This window comes from Cylas formicarius, unplaced genomic scaffold, assembly GCF_029955315.1.
Source record: "Cylas formicarius isolate icCylForm1 unplaced genomic scaffold, icCylForm1.1 PGA_scaffold_2__14_contigs__length_35257938, whole genome shotgun sequence".
Taxonomy (NCBI): Eukaryota; Metazoa; Arthropoda; class Insecta; order Coleoptera; family Brentidae; genus Cylas; species Cylas formicarius.
This window is the reverse complement of record NW_026844319.1, coordinates 24,056,462-24,081,158: the sequence shown is the minus strand read 5'-3', so window position 1 is coordinate 24,081,158 and position 24,697 is coordinate 24,056,462. Positions and strand designations below refer to the sequence as shown.

The following is a 24,697-nucleotide window of genomic DNA, read 5'->3' as shown; positions in this document are numbered from 1 at the left end:
TGTTCTTCCATATAAGAATTTTTTTAACAAAGGCCTCAAGTTTATTTTTGAACATAAACATATTAACGCATTGATAAATTCATATCATTGATTTTATCAAAAATATCTGCCAAATAGCATAGCTTGAGAAGCCGTAAATTATCGTGAAAATAATCGGCCAAATTAGAATTTTGCTCTGTTAGAAATATAAGAACTTCATCTTTTAAAGTTAATAATACTTCCATATTTTCATTTATAGGCCCTACATAACAGTTTTGCATTGGCACTTTTTTCAAAAAATAGTTACAATAAAACTATAATAGTATTTTGTATGATTTTTATTTGTATTTATATTTGTACGTAGTGTGTATACTAATTTTAAAATTTTATTTATAATGATTGAAAAGTATCAGATCTTTGCGACCCCCTTTCAGTAGTCTCGCGACCCCCCTGGGGGTCGCAACCCACAGTTTAAGAAGCCCTGCTATAGAACGATACTATAGAGGCTAAGAAGTTATTGAGAACGGTCATAAAGAGCTGGTTAATGGACATCATTTACAAATCGTTATAAGGACGAAATAAAGATGATAGGGATAATTACTGTTTTGCTAGTTGGAGTACCAGAAAAGTGGGGCGTAAAATATAACACTAGACGAGCTTATTTATCATAAGTTATAAAACTCTCACTGTTACGAGGTCAAAACACATGAGAGAACATTAAAGAGAAATACTAGTACACTATTCTAAAAAACAGTACAAAATCGTACAAGACGTCACCGCTTTTGAATTACAATTTCAAATAAATAATCCTGTCATTGCACTAATATATTCAAAAGTTAGTAGACGTAACCTAAATTTAAAAAATTAGAATCAAATTTAAATCAGTGAGATCAACTCCAATAGCAGAACCACGGTGAGCAGAAAATGCCACAAATAACAACAAATCTGACAAACGTGACTTTAGTCACGAGTTTGTTTTAGCCTGACCAGAGCGAGTGTTTAATAAAGGAGTAACTGAAACAATTTCATCAACGTCGTTGCATTCTATATTTTGCCTACTTCCTATTTTAAAATAAAAAATTACCCTCAGGCCAGGCGTATGAATGGAGAGTGTTACGGGTTTGGGAGGGAGCAATGCGATATTTTTGGTAGATTTTAGCCACTAATCAGATTTGAGACCAAAGTGACGTTTATCAAACTAGGGAGAACAAATAAACCGATTGTCCAAGAAGTTGAATAAAGCATAATTTTACAGAATTTCGTCATTTAGCGTCCACAAATTTCTTAAAATTTTTAACAACAAATTTGTACACAAGAAAACTATATTTTTTTCGGCAAACATCGCAAGCTCAATCCGACACGGTATTTTAATGCTCGACGCGTACCTACATAATGCAACATATTTACTTTTTACATTTCGCGCTGAAATAGAAAGGAATTATTTGTTCTGTGTGAAGCGAAACAGAACATAGATCAAAGACGTCATTTTTTCAAAACTTAAAAAGCGCAATCGTTCGAAAACTTGTTGAGATTACGTAACCGGAGAGCAATGCAGTTCATTGTGCCGACAGCAAGGTTTTTTCGACGTTAATTGAACGTTGTTTCAGTTTAGTTCGTTTCAGCCGCTTAGGTAAAAACTTTGCAAAATAAAAGACACTGGATGCCAATTAAAGGTAATCACAATCCACCCATTGATAAATCTTTCTGGACTACTTTAAAAGTTTTTGAAAGTACGCTAAAACTAATAAGATTATTTGAAATGACATTACATAGTACAGAAAATAATGTAACGGTTAGAGTTAAAGTTTTGAGTTTTAATTAGGGTAGAGAAGAGAGATTTCCTGTCCTGGACTGTACAGTAAGGAAGAACGATACAAACAATACAAGCAGACAAGGGATAAATGTCACCAATGTCTGACGTACGCTGATGACATAATAGTCATCAAGAACTAGACCTAGAAATAAATACAGAAAAAAAAATAGGTGGAAATAAAAAATAAATGTGGAAGCAGAAATAAGAACAATTTTAAAGTACAAAGGCAAAAAGAGCAACAAGGGAGTTTGAAATTTGGAAACAAAAGATTTTCAGGAGAATGTTCTGCCAGCAGCAAGCAGAACTATTAAGAGTAATATTCAAGGAGGCGATAGAATAAGAACCGGTAGGTAAACAAATCTAGGACTGGTAGAGAAAAATAGAAAAACATAGTTTAAGTATATCTATCCTTTTTCTCGAAACTTCAAAACAATCAATAAAAAATACTTAATTTTTAGCCCGATAAGAATTCAATTTATATTAAAAATGTTTGGAACACGGCGTACTTTTGGTAATTAATCATTTGGATCTAATTGGGTATATACCAAACATGTTCACCAAATTTCATTAAAATCCGGGGGGTAGATGATATGAACAACGAATTGAGTTAAGAAAAATAAAATAGCGCTTAAATACGTTCTATATATGGCAACGCAATCCATTTATTTTAAGCTGCTAAATTTGTTAATGAGTTCTTTTATGGAAGAATACAAAAAAGTTTTTAAATAATTTAACTAACTTTAAATAGTATATTATGCAACAAGTGCGGTAAACGGCATTTGACTCACGAGTTTATTTGACACGATTGGAGCGAGTGTTTAATAAACGAGTGAGTTTATTTATTTATTTATTTATTACAAAGGTGCCCTAACATGAAGAACTAACTTCACAATTTACAAGGACACACTAACAATTATACCATTATTTAATTAACAAAGTAAAACTTATAAGTAGGTACCTACCTATATCTACGATAAGTAGAAAATAATAACAATCAAACTTACCAAACTAAACCAAAACTAACACTGTATATTAAGTGCGTGAATTATAAAAAACAAATGTAAAAAAATAAGGAAAACAAATCAAAAATTAAAATAAATTTATAGAAAAACCCTAATTGCTTGATTTCGAAACGAATTAAGTGATAACGCAAAGATGTCAATGTGCGAAAAATAATTATTGTAATGTCTATGTAAAAGAGAGATTGGGGAATTGTTACCTAAGTTTGTATTAAATCTAGGCCCGTAAAATAATGAAGGAGTTCTTGTTATAACGACTCTGGCATTGAAGGATAGTTTTTCCAACAGTAAAGGACAGTCAATGCTACTATTAATAATATTATGCAAAAATATGGCACTGGAGATAATTCTTCTAACAGATAACTTCAGTATATGGTAGAAATTAAGACTAGCTTCATACGAATGAGTTACTAAGTTACGGTTAAATCTAAAATTTAAATGGAAAACAAACTTTTTTTGTATTCTCTCGATTCTGTCTATATATTTATGATACTGAGGATTCCATGTCACACCGCCATAGTCAAGGTGAGATCGAACGTAGGAATTGTATAGAATAATAAGCGATTTGTGATCCTGAAATTCCTTGCTAACTCTTAATATAAAACCTAAATTTTTATAAGCTATTTTTACTATATTCTCAATGTGGATATCAAAACTTAATTTTACATCTATAGTTATTCCAAGATCCCTAATCTGCTCTACTTTTTTTTATTTTTACACCATTGAATGTGTAGTCAAAGTTTATATTTATCAATATTTAAAAATAGACGATTTTTCACACAGTATTCATAAAAACGATCAAGATCTTCTTGAAACTTATGACAGTCGTTAAGGCTTTTCACGGGCGCGTATGATTTCTGATCATCTGCGTATGATGCTGATTTAGCAAAAAGAAAACATTTACTGACATCTGCGATAAACAGTGAAAATAACAATGGTCCCAAATGGGACCCTTGAGGAATTCCAGATGTGATGCGGGTCGTTTGGGATTTTACAGAATTCAATTCTACAAACTGAGTCCGAGGACTGATGTAGGATTGAAGAATTTTATAAAGATTACCGAACGTGTTGCATACTATGCGTTTTCTACGACCGTCAGTTTTTGGGTGCATTTTCGCAAAACACGAATACTGACATGACTGTCAGAATTGACAAACGTCAAAATTCAAAGCGTGGGAAATATCTCCGAAAACATCCGATTGCTCCCAAACCCGTGCGGTAAAATCCCGGAAATGTCCGAAGTGGCTCGGATTTGTGGGAAACGAAACTGACATGGTAAAGTGACGCTTCCCGCACGCTAGATCGGTTGGTAATTAGGTATTTTGCCGACGGGAGTAGAAACATATTTCTATAAGTACCTAAGGATGGTGCTTATGCCTACAAGTAAGGTCTTGCACACTTCAGTATCACATTTTTTTATAGTGAAGGCTTGCGGATGAGCAATATAATGCCACGAAATCACAGTTAAGTCTGAATTAGATCAAATGAATAATAATAATACCAGAACCTAAGAACCTAAGCTTAAACAGGGCGCTTTTTATGGAAGACATAAAACAAAATAAACAAAAACCAATGGAGCTGTCGATAATTTGGATGGGCGTATGTCACAAAATGTAGAGAGCTCTTATCCTAGGCGCACGCAATATCGTTAAGTAAGTAAGTTTTTTAGTTATAATGGTTTTTACTATACGTTTCGAAAAAGTTATTTTACTAGAATATAACAATGTCGCATAGAAATCATTTGTCGCTTGATGCAAAACAGGTTGTGAAAAATGTGTATGAAACCTTAATTAGACTTATTACATAAAAAGCTTTAAGAAAAACCTGTATCCTTACAAAAACGCCGACATCTTCGATAAGGGATATTATTAATGGTGGAGAATTGAAGAAGAAGGTAAACGTAGTGATTTTCAAACTCAATGTATGGAAAATAGTAATCGGGACATAATAACAAGGAAAATATATTGTGTTTATCGAAGCGAAGTTGTTCCTAACTTGGATAAACTGAAAAAAATCTAGAAGAAGTTGAAACCAATATAAGTATAAGTCGTGCCACCCTCCATAGAGTTATTTGTAACTTGGAATTTAACTACCGCAAAATAGACAAAAGGCAAGTAGTAATAGAATCACACAGATTACTTACCTTCAAAAATTAAAAGATATAGATTAGACAACAGATCAATAATTTACCTTGATGAAACGTGGTTCGATACACACGACCCTGCCGAACTTTTGGTTTCAAAACAATCTTTTAAAAAATATCGTCAATAACAGTGTTATTGTCACCAGCCTCCATTCCAGTCATTCCATGATTAACCCCATAGAGCATTTGTGAACCAAGTAAAGTCAAAGGTCAGAGCAGGAGATGTTAGTTTTGGTGATTTTTAAGTTCCAGTGTTATAAATTTGATAAAAAATGTAATTGATAACACACCAATTGAGAGCTGGAACAACTCAGTACAGCACATTATAAAAATTCAGGAGTCTACACAAAACAACATAAATCCTATTATAAGGAAATAGAATTAGATTTAGACATTTAGAATAAAAATGTATTTAATGTCATTATTTTTTCTTAGTGTAATTTAATAGGATTGCACCCACCTAAATAGACAAAAAAAAAATATTATTACCAAAAACTTTGAGAGTGCATCCCTAGCGTTCTATCTTTAATACTAACAGGACCCGAATTTTATTGCCGCTTCCATAATTGCAGGCAAAGGCCAACACGATGAAAATTGAGACAGACTATAACAGTGGTACTTTTTTGGAGGTAGAAGAGTTATTTGAATCATAAATAGAAAAAGTAAAAATATTTCTTCGAACAAAAGTCCATCAAATTGGAGGTCAACCAGGACAACCTGTATAAGCGTTACATAAAAATAATCCCAATTAGAATTAAATTGCGATTCTCAACAGCGTGTCTAAATATTGGGAGCATACATTCTTTGTATTCAAATTCGATCGAAACTTTTACGCAATGGAGTTTTAACGATTTTCGTTGTTTAATTAATTGCAAAGCAGAAATACACAAATACGTTTGAGTAATAGTCATGGCCCGGTAATACATTTGCTTCCCAATTTTCTTTTTAACAAATCCATTAGCAAATTGAACGGATACGCCATTGAGGATTTAAATGAACTATTAGATAAGTATGAGCGTATTAAGTGAAAGAAACATTCCCAATAAATGTTAATTTCAATTCGTACATAATATACATACAAGCCGCGTAGCTTTGCTGCGGAAAATGTCACACATATATCTTGTAGATAATTATTATAAAATATTAGAGACTCGCGTTCTTTAAACATGCGAATGTGGTAACAGATTTAAATTGAGGTCGATTTTTTTTCGATAGCTACCTTCGTTTCTGTTAACTTAGTTTTATCAATCGATATATTCTTTGGGTTAAGAATTTATATGAAAAATACCGGCACGCATGCACGCTCAAATTTGGGCGTATCCGGTGAAATTAGCCGAGAACTAGCGCACCTTTAATTTGTAAACGATTAAATATTGTAAGTGAATATTCTTGTATAAATGTATTACAATGTACGACAAATATGGATGCGGAATTTTAATAAGCTGACAAGATTTTCTGTTAGAAATGTTGCCATTTAATTTCTGACTAATGGTGATAATCTGGGGCGACTGCCATTTTAAAAACTTTTTCGTAGAAACGGAACGTTTACAAATATGATTAATTCTAGTGCGGCGAGTAGAGTTAACATTTAGAAGATGTTGATTTGAGACGCACTGCCGCGAACAACTTCGAGCAATATAAATCTCTGGGAATAATTTTTTAATTATTTTTAATGGCGAGAAATAGCGAAATTGTATATCGATACTGGGTACACTGACATGATAGATATTTTAAGTTATTGTTATTGACCTAGGGAACACCGCAGCACCATATTACATTTAATCTAAGGAAACACTGCCATTTAGTGTTTTAATTCGATGCGTAAATCGTAAACCGAAATTCTTTGTAGAATTCCTTTGAAATTCTTCGGATTCCTCTAAGATCCTTTCACATTCCTGAGGTTTAGCACATAAATGTAATATTTTTGGCTAGAGATGGGTCACCAAAAAATAAAAAAAAAAGACTTAACAAAAGCATTTAATATTCTTGATATTTTAGAGCATTTTACGAACGAACCATTTATCAAACCATAGATCAAAGATCAAGACATGGATTTAATTTTTTTTTTCATCGCAAATAACATTTTGTTAGAGGACATAATTGCTTTAGCATGTTTCGACTAAAATCAAATTGCACAGGAAACAATTACTACAGAGTCTACGAAAAAAAGCTGCACGCGATGCAAAACTGAAATGGTCAGTTGCAACATAATATTAAACGCCGTAATGAACGAAAAACACTTCTGCGCCAAATGTGAAAAAAGCAAGGCTTTTATATTTTAAATTCGACTCACTACACCAGTAAGTAGCGCAAAAAACTCATAAACGATGAGAATAGAAAAACAAAATTAATTTTCGAAGTTATTTGAAATCTAGTTTTTACATAAGTTTGAGACACATGCGATAAGTCAAAGTCAAAATGGTGAACAAGTTGCCTTTACATATTGTTGACGATGGAATATGTTTTATACATTAGAATATGGAACTTCCCTTAATACTAAATTTAGGCTGATCAAAACAGTTTTTGGATTTTGTAAAACGTTACCAATTTGATAATTTAAAACAAAAACCATTTCTGAAAGAAAAATTCAAATCGAAGGAATCCGATAAGTTCAAATTCTGGCCATAAAGGATAGCGACGCACCGCGGATAAAGTTCGAAAAAAACCATCAACATATACATGTTCTCGTTAGACGTGTGTGCATAAGTAGAAATACAGTTTCCAAGATTATTAAACTTCGGTCAAAATAATTTTTGGACACCCTGTATAATGCACCGTTATGTAAATTGGCGTTAAAAGCAAATAGTTTCTTTATAGCATATTGCACATAATATTCAGAAGAATGGCATTTTACTTGAGTTTAGCAGGTAAAATGAGTCAAGTAAAATCTCTTTTTCTACTCCTGTCTGTAAAATACCTAATAACCCAACGATCTAGCGTGCGGGAACCCTCACTTTACCACGTCAGTTTTATTTATTTTATTGGGAGCAATCGGATGTTGTCGGAGATATTTTCCACGCTTTGAATTTTGACGTTTGTCAATTCTGACGGTCATCTACGGTAATATATACTATTTCTGACGAGGTACGTCTACTACCGTTTTGCACTTCGTAAATCAGTAAAACAAAGTACTGTTGCAAATAACGTTATCTACGTTAATTTTTCAAAGAAATTTCCACAGACTACTGTAATACTACTTACAAATCTTCTGGATTCCTCCTGGGTAAGCTCTTAAGAATCCAACAGAAGAATGGGCGAAACGTCAGCAAGTTTGGTCTATAAACAACAGCCGCAGGAATAATCCAGAAGATTTGTAAATGGTACCTTATTTACGTCCCTAGTTTCACAAAAAATAGTTTTCATTTCAAAACTCTTCCGTTTGAAAGGATCTTAAAATTTGGTATAGGGTCCAAATCTGTATGTAATAAAGTAAATTTTAAGATTGGCATTAGTTTCGTGTAGATCTGGATCTATTGCCAAGATATTTCTAAAATATAGAATATCATCCCAAATTTCTCTTTCCTAGTTTTGCATAAACTTTAATAATGCACAATAATTATCAAATTTTGAGTCCGACGAGATTGTAGTTGTATACCATGGGTTGTTGTAAAATTTAGATATACGAGGAGAGAGAAGAGGATATGTAAAAATTGCTATGTATTCCTCTAAACATAACGAATTAAATTATACAAATAAAGCAAATACCTAATATTCGACTTTTATTGCCCAACAGAAATGCATCTCGGGAGGTCTATTAAGCAGCAATGATGTTGCAAAATCGCAGCCCAATTTATGAAAACAATAGTCACGTACCTACGCAGGTTCGATATAAATAACAAACCAAAATGAGGCATTTGAAGCGAATTGATTGCCGCTAATGGTCGAGAATTGCGGCAAAATGCTATACGAAATCCGTAAAAGAATGCAATGTATCGGAAACATTTTAGCTTTATTCGATTATTTTCTAACGAACAGTTGCGTACCACGTACCAAATTCAATCGATTGCCGTTGTTTAATGGAAAATTCTACGTGTCCGTCTGTCGTTGGCAGGCGAAGCATAAAGTGGGGAAAGTGAAACCGGCAAAGAAAATCTTGACAAATTGTGAGTTCTATCACTTTCGCCATTTAGATATGAATAAAAAGGCAAACTACAAAAAGTAACAACAAATTTGACAGTATTGAGACATTTCGGTACCTATATACGGGATGTTTTGTTATAAAAAGCAAATATGTTAAAAGTGAATTCTTAAGTATATTCTACTCGAAAAAATGGAAAACTCATGAAGGTTTATCTACTTTAGAAAAACGATTTAATCACATATATGTTTGATAGGTATTCATTCCTTAATTTTTCAACCAAACTTCCACAGCCTACAGCCTACATTTACAAACCCTCTGGATTCCTCTTGAACTGAAGCCGAGTTTCAGTTAAGCTCTGAAGAAGCCAACAGGCTGATTGGTGAAACTTTAGCAACTTTGATTTATCAACAACCGAAAAAGGAGGAATCCAGAAGATTTGTAACAGTGCGGTAAACGGCATTTGACTCACATGAGTTGAAAAGTTTACCGCACTTGTTGCACAATATACTAATATTGGCCCAACAACAAAAATACACTAAATGACATGGCCGTCAGAAATGACAAACGTCAAAATTCAAGCCGTGCGATAAAATTTCCGCAAACATCCGATTGCTCCCAAACCCGTGCGGTGAAATCCCGGAAATGTCCGAAGTGGCTGAGATCCGTAGGAAACGAAAGTGACGCTTCCCGCACGCTAGATCGGTGTGTAATTAGGTATTTTATAGGCGGGAGTAGGAAAATAGCGGAGCGAGTTTTTAATAAACGGGTGAGTTAAAAAGTTTACCGAACGTGTTGCATACTATACATTTTCTACGACCGTTAGTTTTTGGGTACATTTTCGCAAAACAGCACAAATCCGTGCTGTAAAATCCCCGAAATGTCCGAAGTGCTCGAATTCGTGGGGTTTGGAAGCAATCGGATGTTTTCGAAAATATTTCCCACGCTTTGAATTTTGACGTTTGTCAATTCTGACAGTCATGTCAGTAAATGTATTCGTGTTTTGCCAAAATGTACTCAAAAACTAACGGTCGTAGAAAAAGTATAGTATGCAACACGTTCGGTAAACTTTTTAAAATGCCGTTTACCGCACTTGTTGCATAATATACTATTATTACCTTCCTTGCGAAACGCAATATGCGCTATTCCATCCTATATGGATAGATAGGAACAGTAACTAATTACATTTTAAAAAATGCATTTTTTTACTTCCCAATAGGTTCCTATTAACATATTGTTTATTTAATGGTGCAAAAGAAGGACGGGATATTTTCATAAATTTAATTAAAATGTATCCCGGGTAATTCATAAAGAATGGGCAATCTCTAAACCGGAGATACTAGACACAGATATGTCAAATTGTTTTTTTTTGTTTTGTTTGAAATTTACTTCACAAAATCTAAAAGTAGACTAAATTTGCAAGAGCAAATTGAGCATTTGAGCATATACTATATAACATTTGTTATTAATTTAATTTACAGAATATTCCCTTAATATACTTCCATTTTCTTGCGAATCTTCGCGCACGTTTCTTTGGTCTAGGTGAGTTTTAGAAATTCGCAAGAAATGTCAAACACAAAAGCTTTGTACAGCGCGTTTTCAATTGTTAACCACTTTTTATATATCTTCGCCTGTTCATTGTTTAGCATTAACAAAATCGTTGTGAGCTTTTCGCGTCTAATTAACATTTTATGCAAAACGGCGCTGCGCACAATGCGTTTCGTGTCAAGAAAACACCTGCCACGCTGATCCCTTATTAGATTTAGAGATATTTCAGCGTCAAAACGCGCCTTTTCAAATAACGCACAATAATTTTTTTTGTCGCAATTTTCTCAACAAATTAGTTATTATTGTTGTTGTTACGCTGTAATTGTTAAGGTCGCAAGAACAATGGATCGGCACAGATTCGGATAACAATAGAGGTGCGATATGCGGTGATAATAAATCGCAGTTTTGCCTTTCTTAATTTGATCAAAAGTTCAAAAAATTCATGTTTACCTTGTTTACATTAAATATGAATACAACAAAACTAATATTAAATCACTCAGTATCTATTAATATGAAACCTTCGTTTCTTTTTTTTGTTACAAGCTATGAAAAAGTGTGGGTAAACTTATAATAAATTGTACCATAAAACCATTTTGTGCTTCTATCAATCTGGAATCTTTTCCCAATTATCAAAATTGTAAATTATAAGAGATTCCCAGATATAGGAAAGATTCACGGATATTTTTTGGTATCCAAAAGTCATCTACATTAAATTTGTGATGTAAGATTTGTAATCTAAAATTTTACGGCAATATGAAAAAGCAATAATTATATTTATTATATTTAAAATAGTAACTTGACACTTCGAGCACATTCGGAAGTTTCATTTCTAAATTTTTAATAAAATAAAAGTAATAGGCTATTACACTCATTTTTCTAAGAACGATTACAGAATTTTACGTTACTTAAATAGTGGGATGAGGGATAATGCGAAGATTTAGACATTCTAGTGTTCTCACTTCTTTTTCCCATTTCAGCGTCTATACCAATATAAGCGATTTATCTAGCGTCAGATCTTCGATCTCTGAAGATTTAAATACTGTTTTAGTTTGTTTTTAAGTTTTACCGCAAACAAATTTGCAAATTATCAACTTAGAACTGGCCAAACATTTTAAACATTTCATTTAATTCTAAATTAAAACTATAGCTTTCAAGCAAAGCGTTTATGTCACAGAATGCCAAGGTTAGTTTTGGTTGCCTGTGTTTCTAACCTCACATTTACGGATTACTGTTTGCCTCGCCAAATATTTCATCACTCCGATTGTAATTCCCGAAAGGTGCAAATTTCAACTATAAACCCAACAATTCTAGTTCCAGCACATCTAGTTGTAATAAAGGAATACTTAGAGCAATACATAACGTCTCTCGTTTCTACGGTTTCATTGTTTTTGAAGAGTGTCCACCTAGGTAGGTATAATAAGTTTTCCGACGTTATGTTGTATTTGCCTTAAATTTATGCAGTCACCCAACATGGGCAAAAAAGAAAAAGGCAAGAAAAAAGGTAAAGGAGTTGAGAAGACGCTGGCCAAAACAGAAAAAAAAGTAGCGAATAAAATTAAAAAGGAATTGATTGCTATTGGTGAAGTAAAAACTGGGATATAATAGTGTGTAACAAAATTAATCTGAAAGTTCATTTGGCCTTACAGGATGACATAGAAACTATAGTTGCTCAAATTGAAAAGGAAGAAAAGCAACGTTTGCATGTAACCGAGACTCAAGTTGATCCACCATCTTCAAGATTAAATTTTAGTTTTGTAAGTCATCCCAACAAAGATCAATTAATTTTGTATGGAGGGGAATATTTTAATGGACAAAAAGTAAGAGCTCAGTAAGACATATATAAAGCATTGTATTTCTACAGTTCTTTGCAGACATACGTCTACAATGAGCTTTTCTTTTATAATATTCCAAATAATATCTGGACTATAGTAAAAGCACCTGGTGCACCACCTCCAAGATGTGGCCATCAAATGGTAACCACTTCAGCTAACAATGGTCAACTGTGGATTTTTGGTGGCGAATTTGCCAGTCCAACTCAATCACAATTCTATCACTACCGAGACTTATGGGTTTATCATTTAGGCGAAAAGAAGTGGGAAAAAATTTCACCAACGAATGGTCCAAGTGCAAGAAGTGGCCACAGAATGATTATATTAAAAAAGCGACTTGTAGTTTTTGGTGGATTCCATGATAATTTAAGAGATTACAAGTATTTCAATGATATCCATGTTTTTGACATAGAAACTTACAAGTGGACTAAAGTTGAACCAGTTGGAACACCACCTGCCCCTAGGTCGGGGTGTTGTATGGCAGCTCTCTCTGACGGAAGGATTTTGATATATGGAGGGTACAGTAAGGAGAAGGTGAAAAAGGATGTAGATAAAGGATGTGTATACACAGATGCATTTATTTTAGTTCCAGAGAGTAAGTGTAGTTTTATAACAAGAACAGCTTATTTTAACTAGCATTTTTGAAACCAAGATAATCAAAATGGATGTTTTTCAGAGCATAATGCAGAAAAATTCAAATGGCAACAAGTTAAACTGGGTGGATCTACTTTTTCTCCTCGTTGTAGCATGCCAATGGTCATGTCTCCAAATAACTTATCAGCTTATTGTTTCGGAGGTGTCTTTGATATAGAAGAAGATGAAGAAAATATATCGGGACAATTTTTTAATAACTTGCTTCAACTGGATTTAGAAAAACTCAATTGGAGAAGTGTATCTCTTAATGAAAGAAAAGAAATCAAGCAAAGAAGGAGAAAAAATAAAGATGAAGATGTGGGAGACGATGAAGAAATGGAAGTCAAAGAAGTAGAAGAAAAATTACCAACTATATTAGATGATGGGGTTTTTACAGTAACAATTGGACCAACAACGAGTGTGGCAGCTGGTAAAGTACCTGTCATTTCGGAAATTAAAGATAATTTCCATCCTTCCCCAAGGATGAACTGCGGTTTAGCCATAAAACATGGAATGCTGTATTTGTATGGTGGTATGTTTGAGGATGGAGATAGGCAATTGACCTACAGTGACTTGTATAGTTTGGATTTAAAGAAACTTGACAAATGGAAGACACTGATAGAGGACAGTGGGGCAAAGATGGAGTGGTTTGGGTCTGATAGTGAACAAGAGGATGAGCAAACTGATGGTTCAAGTGATAGTAATGACCAAGATGGGGATTCTGAAATGGAAACTAATTAAAATATCCCATAGAATGATTTTTTCATTAAATGTTTTTTTATGAATATGATTATTTTTTTAGACTTAGGTACCATTTCAAACTCCCAAAATTTTATTTGACACAATCTGTTCTCAAAGTTTCTTCTTGTCGTCATCAATAAACACCATCTGACAAAAACGCAAAAACTTGTGAGACTGTTAGCAGCCATGGAAAAAACTAAATAAAAACAGTTTTATATTCGCTGAAGTACTTTTAATTGCTAACGAAAATACCACATGTAAGCATGAACTATGTTTTGAGTGGGCGAAGTGACGTCAGCGCAGCAGCAAGCCGGAATAAAATAATAAACCACCGCCAGGAATGCCATCTTTTAGCGGTAATTCCAAATAGTTTGAACACCTAATGTTTAATAGATTTCTGCCTTTAGTTGTCTTATATTTTCAAACGACATTTAATGACAGATGCAGCTGACAGTTCATATTTAACATCGGATTTGGATTAGTTGTTGATGCCGTTACGAGAAAATGTTCTTGCCTTGCATTTCGCAAGTGACTTAACTGTAGGCGATTCATTCAAACAAGCCAATTATTTTTTAACTACTTAGTATAGTTTCGTTAATTTTTTTAATTTTTGAGGGCAATATCTTTTAGGTAGGTTTGTGACAGATGTAATTTCTTTTTGAATTCTCAATTAATTTCTGAAACCGTTTTATACCGGAAGAACAGCTTGTGATTGTAATCTGTAGCTAGCTCTATGGAGGGACTTTAGTTTAACATTTTGCACATTTTTGGGTAAGCACATGTAAGCAGCTGCGGGAAACCTTGTCCTCATTTCAAACGGTATGTCACGAAGTGGAAATAGTGCAAAACAGAACAAAAATTGTTACATGGGATGAATGAGGAGGATCTTCTTAAAAGGTCTGCTGAAGAGCGAGAAAAAATATTTAAACGTTATGAACAAGGAAGAGAGGGTGCTGAAATCGATCCTTGGGAGGATCCAGGATTTGAAGTATATCATGCCACAGACAGGTCTATATTAACTTGTTATTATTAAATTCTGTATAAACTTTTTTATTTATAGATATGGTTTCATCCATGATAAACGTTTACCATCCAAAGTGGATCCGCAGGAAGCAAAGAAGCTCCAGATTGAAGTAGAACGTCAAAAAAAGTGGGTCAAAATGTTGAGAAACTGGGAAACTGGTAGTGTTAAGGAAAAACTTCATTCTCGTGTTTATAAAGGCATTCCAAACTCTCTACGCAGCGATGCTTGGTGTAAATTGTTGCAAGTGGAAAAAGTAAAAAAAGAAAACATGGGGAAGTACACTGAGATGATGAAACTAGCCCGAAAATATTCTACGGACGCTAGGCAAATAGATTCAGATGTAAATAGACAGTTCAGAGAGCATTTGCATTATCGTGAGAGATACAGCATCAAGCAGCAATCTTTGTTTAATGTTCTTACGGCCTATGCAATGTACAACTCAGAAGTAGGATATTGCCAAGGTATGTCTGGTCTGGCCGGAGTTTTATTGATGTATATGGATGAGGAAGATGCATTTTGGGCCGTACATATTCTGCTATCAGACCCTAAATATGCTATGCATGGATTGTACAAAGAAGGTTTTCCTAAGTTGACTAGATTTTTGGCACATCATGATAAAATTCTCACTAAGTTACTGCCAAAAGTGAAGAAGCACTTTGACAAGCATGGGTTGGATGCCATTTTGTACTCCCTGAAATGGTTTTTTGTCTGTTTTATCGAAAGGGTAATTTTGATAATGCTCTATATGGATATTTAGAAAGTGAAAGGATTGTTTCCCAGGAATATGATGATAATTATAATAATTAAATATTTTATCAATCCTATTATATTTACAAAAATGTCTTTTTTTTAATTTAATTTTAATTTGATTATTGTATCTAATTAAAAAATGTTGAGAGGATTCATCAATCCTTGTTGACCTCTAAATATCCATGGTGGCAAATATGCTTTGTCTTATTGCATTTTTTTTAGGTACCTTTTAGTTTATGTTTGAGGATTTGGGATATTTACTTATTAGATGGCGAGCGGGTAGTTACTGCAATGGCTTATACAATACTCAAGCTACATAAACGAAATTTACTAAAATTTAATGACATGGACTCTATTGTACATTTCATTCAGGTAAATGTTTTTAAACATTATTTAAATCTTTCACTTTTTGTGAATTGTATTTATCTGCCACAATGTTTTCACTTTACTTTTGTAGATATTTTGATTTTTATCACATTTTAAGATGAACTGTTTTGTAATTTAGAGGGTATATGCGGTTTTGTGATTCTTAAACTTCTTTGAGAATTAAAATGTGCAAAAAAGTTAGTAAATTTAATTTCCTAACCTGATTAATTTGCTACCTGAGACTGTATCTGAAACTAATTTACCCAGCGGATATTTGCCGGGTTGGGGGTTTATGTTGGCTACGCTTTGATTATTATAATTTTTATTTTTGGAAATCTGCATGTAATAAAAGTTTGAATCTCCAATTGTAAAATATGTAAGACAAGGATTTGATCCACTTTGTGAATCTAAATTCAAGTATTGAAATTCTAGGTGGTAGAGCTTAAAAAACATTTTTTTGCATAACTAAAGAAAAGAAAGATGTTTGTTTTAAATATTGTATTTTTAGGTTAAGTTATACAAGGATTTTTTATACGACGACGATACTGTTGTTAGACAATTGGAGCATAACATGGACGAACTTAAGAGGCATAAATTGGACCATCCGGGTCCTCCGAGCAGCGATGAGTTGCCTACGCGGCCATTTGGTCTATTTAAGGAACCCACTTTCGATCAAATCGTTGGATTTCGAGCGGAGAAGTTTAGTGAAAAGGAAAAGGTAAAATAAGCAAAGACAGTGTTTCAAAATTTCTACTTCATAATACAAATGGGCCTCTAAAATATTGAAGTTTGTTTGTTTTAAAGCAAACTCAAGAAATAGTGACCCTGACTAGCGATGCCGCGCGAGAAACTACTGAAAGAGACAAGGAGAGCCATCTATCGGTAGGAGATTCAGTCGGATTCGCAGGTACTGATACTGAGAATAATTCGACATTAAGTAGTTGTTCCTCTTTAGCTAGTAAAAGCAGTGTGGCCAATAGTCTTGCCAGTAGCGTTGATGAGTGTACTAGGCTTTGATTTTTATTTCCTTTGGCTCCTTGTTTTGCTGTTGATCATATTAAGTGCAGAATGTTGAAAGCATAATTCGCTCCTGAAAATTAATTGTTAAAAAAACCCAAGCCAGCAAAGTACAAGTTTAATTTAAATGAGTAACGTGGTTTTTTAAAGCAATATCTCGAAATACATGAGGCATTTATGATTTTATTTTGATAAGTTCAGTATTTCCGAATTTCTTTGTTTTTTATTTTTTTAAATAATATTTTTTTTTAATAAAATAAATATTGTTTTGGTTCCTTACTTCCCATACCAAAAGTACTTAGGTTTCACTCGAAGTTTTATTTTTGTATATATAACTCCTTATTGTGATAGGAATACATTGTAATATATATATATATGATGATGTATAATTTCCGCAATATATTTTGTCAATAACAACAGTGGTTTTGGCTCTCTAACATGTCAGTTAATGTGATGGCACTGAGAAAAGCATAAATATAATTTAAATTTACCGTTGCTTCTAACATTTTCTCATTGTCAGTAAAAATACAACTCACTAACATGTCCCGACAAACTTACATGGCACGTAACATTTTTGGTGTCCGGTTATCACTTTACTAATCATTCTTTCACGGATCAAATTGTAACTTACAATTTTCATTTTTGTCTGCATTCATTTTGCATCGCTTTTTTGGGAGTGTGTATATTCAGAGAAGATTCAAGGATGTATTTTAACAATTTTAGTACTACCGGCAGTAAGCATTTGATTGCATTGGAAGATCTACAACATTTTGGTAGGTTTTGCACGGGTATTGCATGGTTGTATGTTATGGTCAATGCATTGATTGTTAAAATAAGAAACAAACACAGTAAGTCGTGGAAAATAACAAACTAAAAAAAAATAAATTGCCCGCTGCTCAAATGTGATGAAGTTTGTAAATTTGCAAAGGTTGCAATAATATGTTGCGAAGCTTTTTCGTGCATAGACGGAAATTTCTGCTATTTGGGACTAATAACTTCCACCTAAGCCAAGTTTAAAAGTTTAAACCCCGGAGTTTGAAGGTTCTCTTAGAATAAATATTTTGTTGTCCCTAATATTGAGGGAAGTGATTGTTTAACTTTTCAAGGATCGCTCATAAAAATAGATATCCGAAATTCGTTTGTGCTAAGGATACCGGATGTTAAAATTTTTTAGAGAAAATCAGTAAAACTAAAGCAGTCATCTACACTTAAAACAATGAATGAATGATGCCTATGGTTTACTCAGTACTAGTAATACCAATACCTATGGCTATTGACGATCTTTAAATCCCCAGTTTTATTACTCCGCTCCAATTAGTTAAACTTAAAAGAGTAAAAGTCAAACCATATTTATTCCGGGCTTGTTACTGTAAAAAAACCAAATTTATCTAGTTTCATTATTATAAAGATGAAAATGTTTAAAATAGATTGCGAAAATAAATTTGTAACATCCTGTAAAATGTTTTTTTTACAATTATCTCTGTATATCTGATATATGATTAGGTGGAAATTATGAGGGGAAATATTTGCACCCTATATTGACCCATGAATAGAAAAGTTCCTTGAGGTAATGCTGCTCTATTAAGAGGATCCTTTGGGTAGTTTACATCATTCTTATGATCTTGCATAATTGACTCCGCGTCCCTTAGTGGGATCTGAAGTTTAACGAAGATAGGTAGATATTTATCAGTTTTCAAGCCTTTTTGCTAGAGATATATGCCGCTGTTAGTATCTGGTCGCATTTATTTTAAATTATAAGGTGAAAATTTTACATACTTTATAAAATGTCGGTTTATGTACCCCGTTCGATTCCATTTTTAAACTCAACGCAAAAAATTAAGTTGATTTTGTTCAGATTTTCCTCTTAAAAATAGATTGTTTCAAATTTGACTTTCGCCATTGGGATCTGCCAAAACGGTAGCTCGATACAGGGTGGCTAATATTCCTTTAAAAAAATCAACTTGTTTTTGCTACTTCCGCAAAGCAGAAATGTATTTTACAAGTTATAAAAATCTGCAAATGCATCCTCAGTGACACTTTGAATATCATTTTTTGTTGAAGTCAAAAATCCCGTATGACGTTTCGCTCTATTAAACTGTCATCATCATCACCTTAACTTTTTCTAATAGACGCCATATTAGATTGGATACAGCTTTGGATGATAGCATTTTCTATTGCCATGCATTGCAAGTTACCATTTGTTGTATTACTACAGCGGGAAGTTTTTCATTATGTGAGCGCATGTTCATTTGGCCTGCTCTGTCTCTATGATGGCCGCTCATGAATACTGTATCTTGGTGGAAATATAATAATTAGGTTTAAAAATAAGGAATATTGAAGAAAATGTTTTTGTACCTTAGACTCCAATTTTTTTTAAAATTTTCAATGAAGAAATACGTGATATGATTTCTTTTTTTGATTGCCGGTAGTATTGATTGAGTTTAAGATTTCTGTAAGCGTTTAAATGACATAAAACTGGGAAAATCTGAACACAATAAGCTGGCATTTATGGAATATTGTGTTCGAAATATATATACACGGCGAGAAATTAGTAAAAATTTTCACCCACCTACTTCCGGTTCAACCAACTTTAAAAGCTTGTTCTGTGAAAAAAATGAGATAATAACCCGTGCTTTTTCTACGTATATATAGAGCAGTAACACTATATGAATATTTTAGAAAGATAGAACGCCTTTGCCTCTATAGAAAGTCAGCTTTTATGCCAACAATCAAGTGTACTCAATGGAAATACAAAGTTTGTTATTCTTTAATTCAAGAAATTGCCGGCCAGGATTTTCCAGAAAACTTATGGAAATTTTTGAACCACGGTTACACGATTTTAGAAAATACGAGCGCAACTGGCGAGGACATTTCCGAAAAATTTGGTTACTTACCAGGTATAGTGTTTACTGCTCGTTCTAGAATTGCTTTACTAACTGAGGACATATCTTTGATAAAATTATTCCAGCAGCTTTGCAACTAGAGTTGATTGTAGTCTACCTATACAATTGACTCGATTTACAACCTGCGCAAATGCATGTGAATCCTTAGGCTGACAGAGCATGTTCATGTGAAAGATGTTACAAAATTTTAGCACGTATTGAACTAATTTTTTATGAAATTTATAATACTACAAGCCAAACAACTTAAGACGAACAACATTCGTTTATGTTATGTTATATCGCCATAGAGGTAACACAACATTTTTAATTCGTCATGACACGACGTTCCTTTAAATCGCGTAAAAATTTTAGTTTTCCTATTTATATTCACGAAACGAACGTCAAAACTAAAAATCAACTTCCAGTAATATATAACGCTAAAATCGTAGATGACTAAAAACTTTGGCGAACGTGTACAGTCGGTCAAAAAAGTCACCGTACACAGTATTTTTTCAGTTTTCTTTTAGTTTCTTCTTTCACTTACATTTAATGAGAAAGATATTTCAAGTAAATATCGACAATCTCATTAAGAGTAATAAAAATATAATAAAAATCATTTGAAACACTTTATTTAAACGATAAAAAATAAAACAGTTTTAGAAGCAAATAAGTCTCGGTACATTATTATTTCTTATGATGAAATTTCTTAAAGTCTAATATTTTGTATAATTGCCGTTTGCTTTAATAATGGCTGTCTTGTAACTTCTGGCGATATATTTTCCCGCTCTTCCCTTATCCTATTTTTGAGGTCTTCTTTACTCGTAACTTGATGTTTTTTCACTCGTCGCTTTAATTCTTCCCACAAGTGCTCTATGGACTTAAGTTGTTGGAGGACATTGTGGATCATCCAGTGACGTACAAACGTAGCAGTGTGGTTCGTTATCCTATTGGAATAAATAACGCCCCCAAAGTTAAGTTTTTCATCACTTTAATTTAAATTATTCTTTAGAATGTTCAAATAGCATGTTGGTTCATAATTCCATCAATAAAAGCTAAATTACGTGTCCCATTAGCTGACATGCACCCCCACAATAAAACATTACCTCCACCATGCTTCACCGTAGGACAGACATTTTCGATTTTCAGAGCTGTATTTTTTTTCTGCCAAACTTTGTCCCTACCACCTGACCCAAAAAGATTAATTTTTGTTTCGTCACTAAAGATAACGTTTTCCCAAAACTCTCTGGTTTTGTTAATGTGTTCTCGGACAAATTCCAAACGTTTTTTTCGATTTTTTCCGAAATTAATGGTTTCCTTCGGACAACACGGCCGTTGTAACCTGCTCGATGCAACCAGTTTCTAATCGTTTGAGGGCTAACATTTTTTGAGAACTCTTCCTCTGCAAGTTTTGGAGCGTTTGTTTTAGAATTAATTCTAATTTTTTTCACAACAGAAGAGTCTTCTCGTGCCGTTAACTTCCTGGGACGACCAGAGCGTGGCGCACTTTATAAGATTCCGTGGATTTGTATTGATTTATTAGATGCTGTACAGTTGAATGTGATTTTTTAATTATTTTACCAATATCTCTAAAGGATTTTTTCTCTTTCCATAAATCTACTATGATTTTTCGAAGCGCAATTGGAATTTTACAATTTTTGGCGCTCATTTTACTTTTACTTTACTAAGCTAACTTAAAAGTGGCGTCAAAAATAAACAAGTATAACTCATTTGTTTAAGTGAAATTTCATGAGCTGAAATTTCATAAGCTGAAATTTCACAAGCTAACTTGATAAAATATTAAATCACTATTGATTTAGTGATTTATTAAAGTGTATGAAGACTTATTTGACATAGTTTCTTGCTTCTAAAACTGCCTTATTTTGTGTGTCTCAAATGATTTTTATTTTATTTTTATTACTCTTAATGAGATCGCCGATATTTACTTGAAATATAGGTCTCATTAAATGTAAGTGAAAGAAGAAAATAAAAAAAAACTGAGAAAATACTATGTGTACGACTGTATCTACAAAAATTTATAAATTTGATTTTTAAAAATGTAATCATTTAATGGTTTCGTCTACTTTTCCTTAATATATTAGATTATATCTATTTTTTTTTAAATACGAGAAACAAGCCAAATCTTAAAAAAAACGCAGGCACTAGACCCCCGCAAAATTCACTTTTATGGGACACCGGTACCTGTAGGTTTCTTCAATACCATGCTCAAACAGAAAGGCAGAGAATGTGCAAACCGTGATATTCCAGGATCAAAATTTTCATTTGATCCGAGCCTGGACGATGCCAGCTCTCTCCTAGATTGCGACCATACTGGCTCCAGAAGATCGTTAGCGGACACTAGCGTAACATCGACCGCAGATTTATCTGTGTTTTCAACGGTAACCAGATCGCAGGCTCACGAGAATAGCTTGGATACTCACAGCAACATGTCGGATAACTCGGTGGGAGCCGCCAGCTCAGTTGGCTCAGGTATTTTGAATTCTAAATGTGTTTTACTTAGCAGTAGGTTAGGCTTTCACTTTACAGGCATAGCGGGTTTGCCAAAACCATTTAGCACTCAATCTACCCCAAGAGCCACCCCGCATAATCCAAGCCCCGATGTCTTGCGAATATACGTTCCCTACTCACCTTTGGATACGCCCATACCGAGCCCCCATAACGGGGACTTGCCCAAAATGTACCCCAGTTCTTTTCCTGAAATGAACAAAATTAGAATCAGGATAGATAATGACGAACTGGCCACTCCTCTAGTGGAACACGGTCAAATTAAGCATTTTAGATTGGAGAATCCCGAGATAGATTTAAAATAAAACGGAACAATAATATCGAGTCTATGTTTGCTTCAACGAGAAATATTTGTATTTATCGGTTTATTCGTCGTTTGGGAAAAACCAAACCAGAATAAACGAGATAAAAAAAAAGATACATCGACCACCCAACAAATGTTTTTTGCAGTTGTCGGTCTATTTTGTCTGCATTTTAATTCTAGTCTAAGTTATGTAAGACAATATCCAAAATCTATAATACCGACGGCATTTTTGTTTTTTGTCTATACTGTTTGCGGTCACGTTAACAACAGGGTTATTTGTCTTATTCGTTGTCCAACAGTGTTCGGAGCAATAGTTGGTGTCAGAAACAATAACAAATACCAGCCTTGGTCAACATTACTCTATAAATGCGTTCCGAGTTTACAGAAAGCCAATAAAAAGGAATGTTGTAGATTCCCTGTAACTATCGGATCTCTGTTTACCAGCACCACCTAGAGTTACAGGACTAACTAATTTTAGCAGAAAATTTCAACGAACAGTTTCTTAAAATGATACAAAAAAAATACACAACCGCAATGCTTTCTAATTAATATCGCTAAAAAGCAAAAAACTGGGTAGTGTTCCAGTTTTCTGTATCCATTTTGATAGCTCTAAGTTGCGTTACGGCCATAGTATAATTGTTTGCTTATTATTCTGGTACAATCCGCGACTCTCTTTTTATTAGTTGCCTCTACGATTCCAACCCAGTCCAAGACTGTTATCCGACGATCGTGTATGTGTTTTACCATTTATAGTGCAAATTTAGCGTATTCATATATATTTTTAGTGTGTTTATTATTTAATCTATCATTTTTACGCTTTATAAGGCTATTGGATTAAATTTTGCTAAAGGATAAATGAAGATCATATAGAATTTGTGTAGAGAAATTAAAAAGATTTGTAAGGGAACGTAATAACTTTAAGATATCTTAGCATTTTTTCGTTTTTCCTGTAATAACTAATTCATTGCGATTATTTCGCAGTAGACATCCCCGAAATAATCTGTAAAAGCAGCATGGAACGTTTATTACTTTTAGTTCGTACACGCCTTGAGAGCTTGTTGGAACAAACCTTCAATTTTTTTTTAAGGGAAACGCCATCGGGTCGTGTAAAAAAAATCGTTTTTTGTGACTTCTTTAAATTACAAGAAATATTGTTCTGATGTAGGCTGAATAATGTGAATAATCCTGTTGCGAACCAGTTACCAATTATTTCGAAAGAGATCTGTTCTTGCAGTTTTAAAATTTGTATTTTTTTAGAAGTTAATATTATTAATAATTATCAAATGGTACATTCGTGAACATACTTCAAATTATTCTATGTAAGTGTTCATTATACTCTATACTAATATTTATTTCGTAGAGTTATAGAAATTGTACATACATTAAAAGATTACAAAATTGCTGGAATTTAAAAACGTGTATTTTTTTATTGATTCTTTTAGACCAAACTGAACAAATGTGTAAAATGTTATTGTTACATTACCTATGTAAAAATTATGAAAGTAGGCAATAACTTTCTCTTGTCCGATATTAATTGTAAATTTCGAAAAACTCATTAGAAATATTGTAATTAGCTATTCAAGAATCCGTGCTTCGATTAAAATATATGTATAGTGTAATAGGCTTACCCCAATTTCCATAGTAAATAAGATTGTTTAATTAGAAGAAATTTTAAAGTTTAGAACGTCCTAACAGTTTTAAATGTCATATTTTCTCCATGATTCTATTAACATACCTACGTAGTTCGATATTTATGAAATATATATGTGGTTACTGTGCCATAACCAAAAACTCCGTTTTCTTGCAATGAATTAAATTATATTCAGGTCGTTTGTTCATGTAGTTCTTTGTTTACACATTTTTCTTTGCCTTTTATAAACGAGTAGATAGTAGGTACTCGGCTGAAAATGGGTGCTCGGAAAAAACACCTAAGAATAAATACACACTAACTAAAAAATTATTTGTATTTCAAAAATGTCAATTGATTAATGGCTTTCATTTTATTCTTTGTATTCTTCAATACCTTGTGCTATTCTCTATCGTAGAGA

At 33.3% G+C, this 24,697-nt stretch overlaps 3 protein-coding genes across 9 annotated transcripts in view; 2 read left to right on the top strand and 1 right to left on the bottom strand.

Moving 5' to 3' along the window:
• The window catches only part of LOC132698366 (angiopoietin-2), a 177,158-nt gene that overhangs the window by 111,557 nt on the left and 40,904 nt on the right, over positions 1-24,697 (bottom strand). For both annotated transcript variants that reach the window (XM_060664378.1, XM_060664379.1), the window contains exon 2: positions 22,469-22,534. In XM_060664378.1, coding sequence (XP_060520361.1) covers positions 22,469-22,497 — 29 coding nt within the window. In that variant the 5' untranslated portion in view covers positions 22,498-22,534. The remainder of the gene's footprint in view (positions 1-22,468; positions 22,535-24,697) is intronic.
• LOC132698367 (USP6 N-terminal-like protein) lies at positions 7,178-24,652 on the top strand. Of its 6 annotated transcripts, none has more exons than XM_060664381.1 (9): positions 7,178-7,254; positions 14,560-14,791; positions 14,844-15,531; positions 15,780-15,929; positions 16,432-16,641; positions 16,728-16,830; positions 19,718-19,837; positions 22,088-22,309; positions 22,352-24,652. In XM_060664381.1, exons 2-9 carry the CDS (start codon positions 14,655-14,657, stop codon positions 22,648-22,650), a joined length of 1,929 nt encoding a protein of 642 aa, XP_060520364.1. In that variant the 5' UTR covers positions 7,178-7,254; positions 14,560-14,654; the 3' UTR covers positions 22,651-24,652. The 6 variants fall into 6 exon arrangements, with proteins under 6 accessions (XP_060520364.1, XP_060520365.1, XP_060520363.1 ...); XM_060664382.1 differs by lacking the exon at positions 7,178-7,254 and adding an exon at positions 14,207-14,413 and having other exon boundaries at positions 22,367-24,652; XM_060664380.1 differs by lacking the exon at positions 7,178-7,254 and adding an exon at positions 14,207-14,413.
• LOC132698370 (kelch domain-containing protein 4) lies at positions 11,535-14,110 on the top strand. Its single transcript, XM_060664386.1, has 5 exons — positions 11,535-11,987; positions 12,042-12,164; positions 12,227-12,397; positions 12,452-13,004; positions 13,086-14,110. Exons 2-5 carry the CDS (start codon positions 12,051-12,053, stop codon positions 13,781-13,783), a joined length of 1,536 nt encoding a protein of 511 aa, XP_060520369.1. The 5' UTR covers positions 11,535-11,987; positions 12,042-12,050; the 3' UTR covers positions 13,784-14,110.

Coding starts and splice junctions, on each gene's coding strand:
- LOC132698367 (XM_060664381.1), top strand. CDS start 14,655: ATGAATGAGGAGGATCTTCTTAAAAGGTCTGCTGAAGAGCGAGAAAAA. Junction 15,532..15,779: donor TTGTCTGTTTTATCGAAAGG/GTAATTTTGATA, acceptor CATTTTTTTTAG/GTACCTTTTAGTTTATGTTT. Junction 16,642..16,727: donor AGTTTAGTGAAAAGGAAAAG/GTAAAATAAGCA, acceptor TTTGTTTTAAAG/CAAACTCAAGAAATAGTGAC.
- LOC132698370 (XM_060664386.1), top strand. CDS start 12,051: ATGGGCAAAAAAGAAAAAGGCAAGAAAAAAGGTAAAGGAGTTGAGAAG. Junction 12,165..12,226: donor AATTGATTGCTATTGGTGAA/GTAAAAACTGGG, acceptor TTGGCCTTACAG/GATGACATAGAAACTATAGT. Junction 12,398..12,451: donor AATATTTTAATGGACAAAAA/GTAAGAGCTCAG, acceptor AGTTCTTTGCAG/ACATACGTCTACAATGAGCT.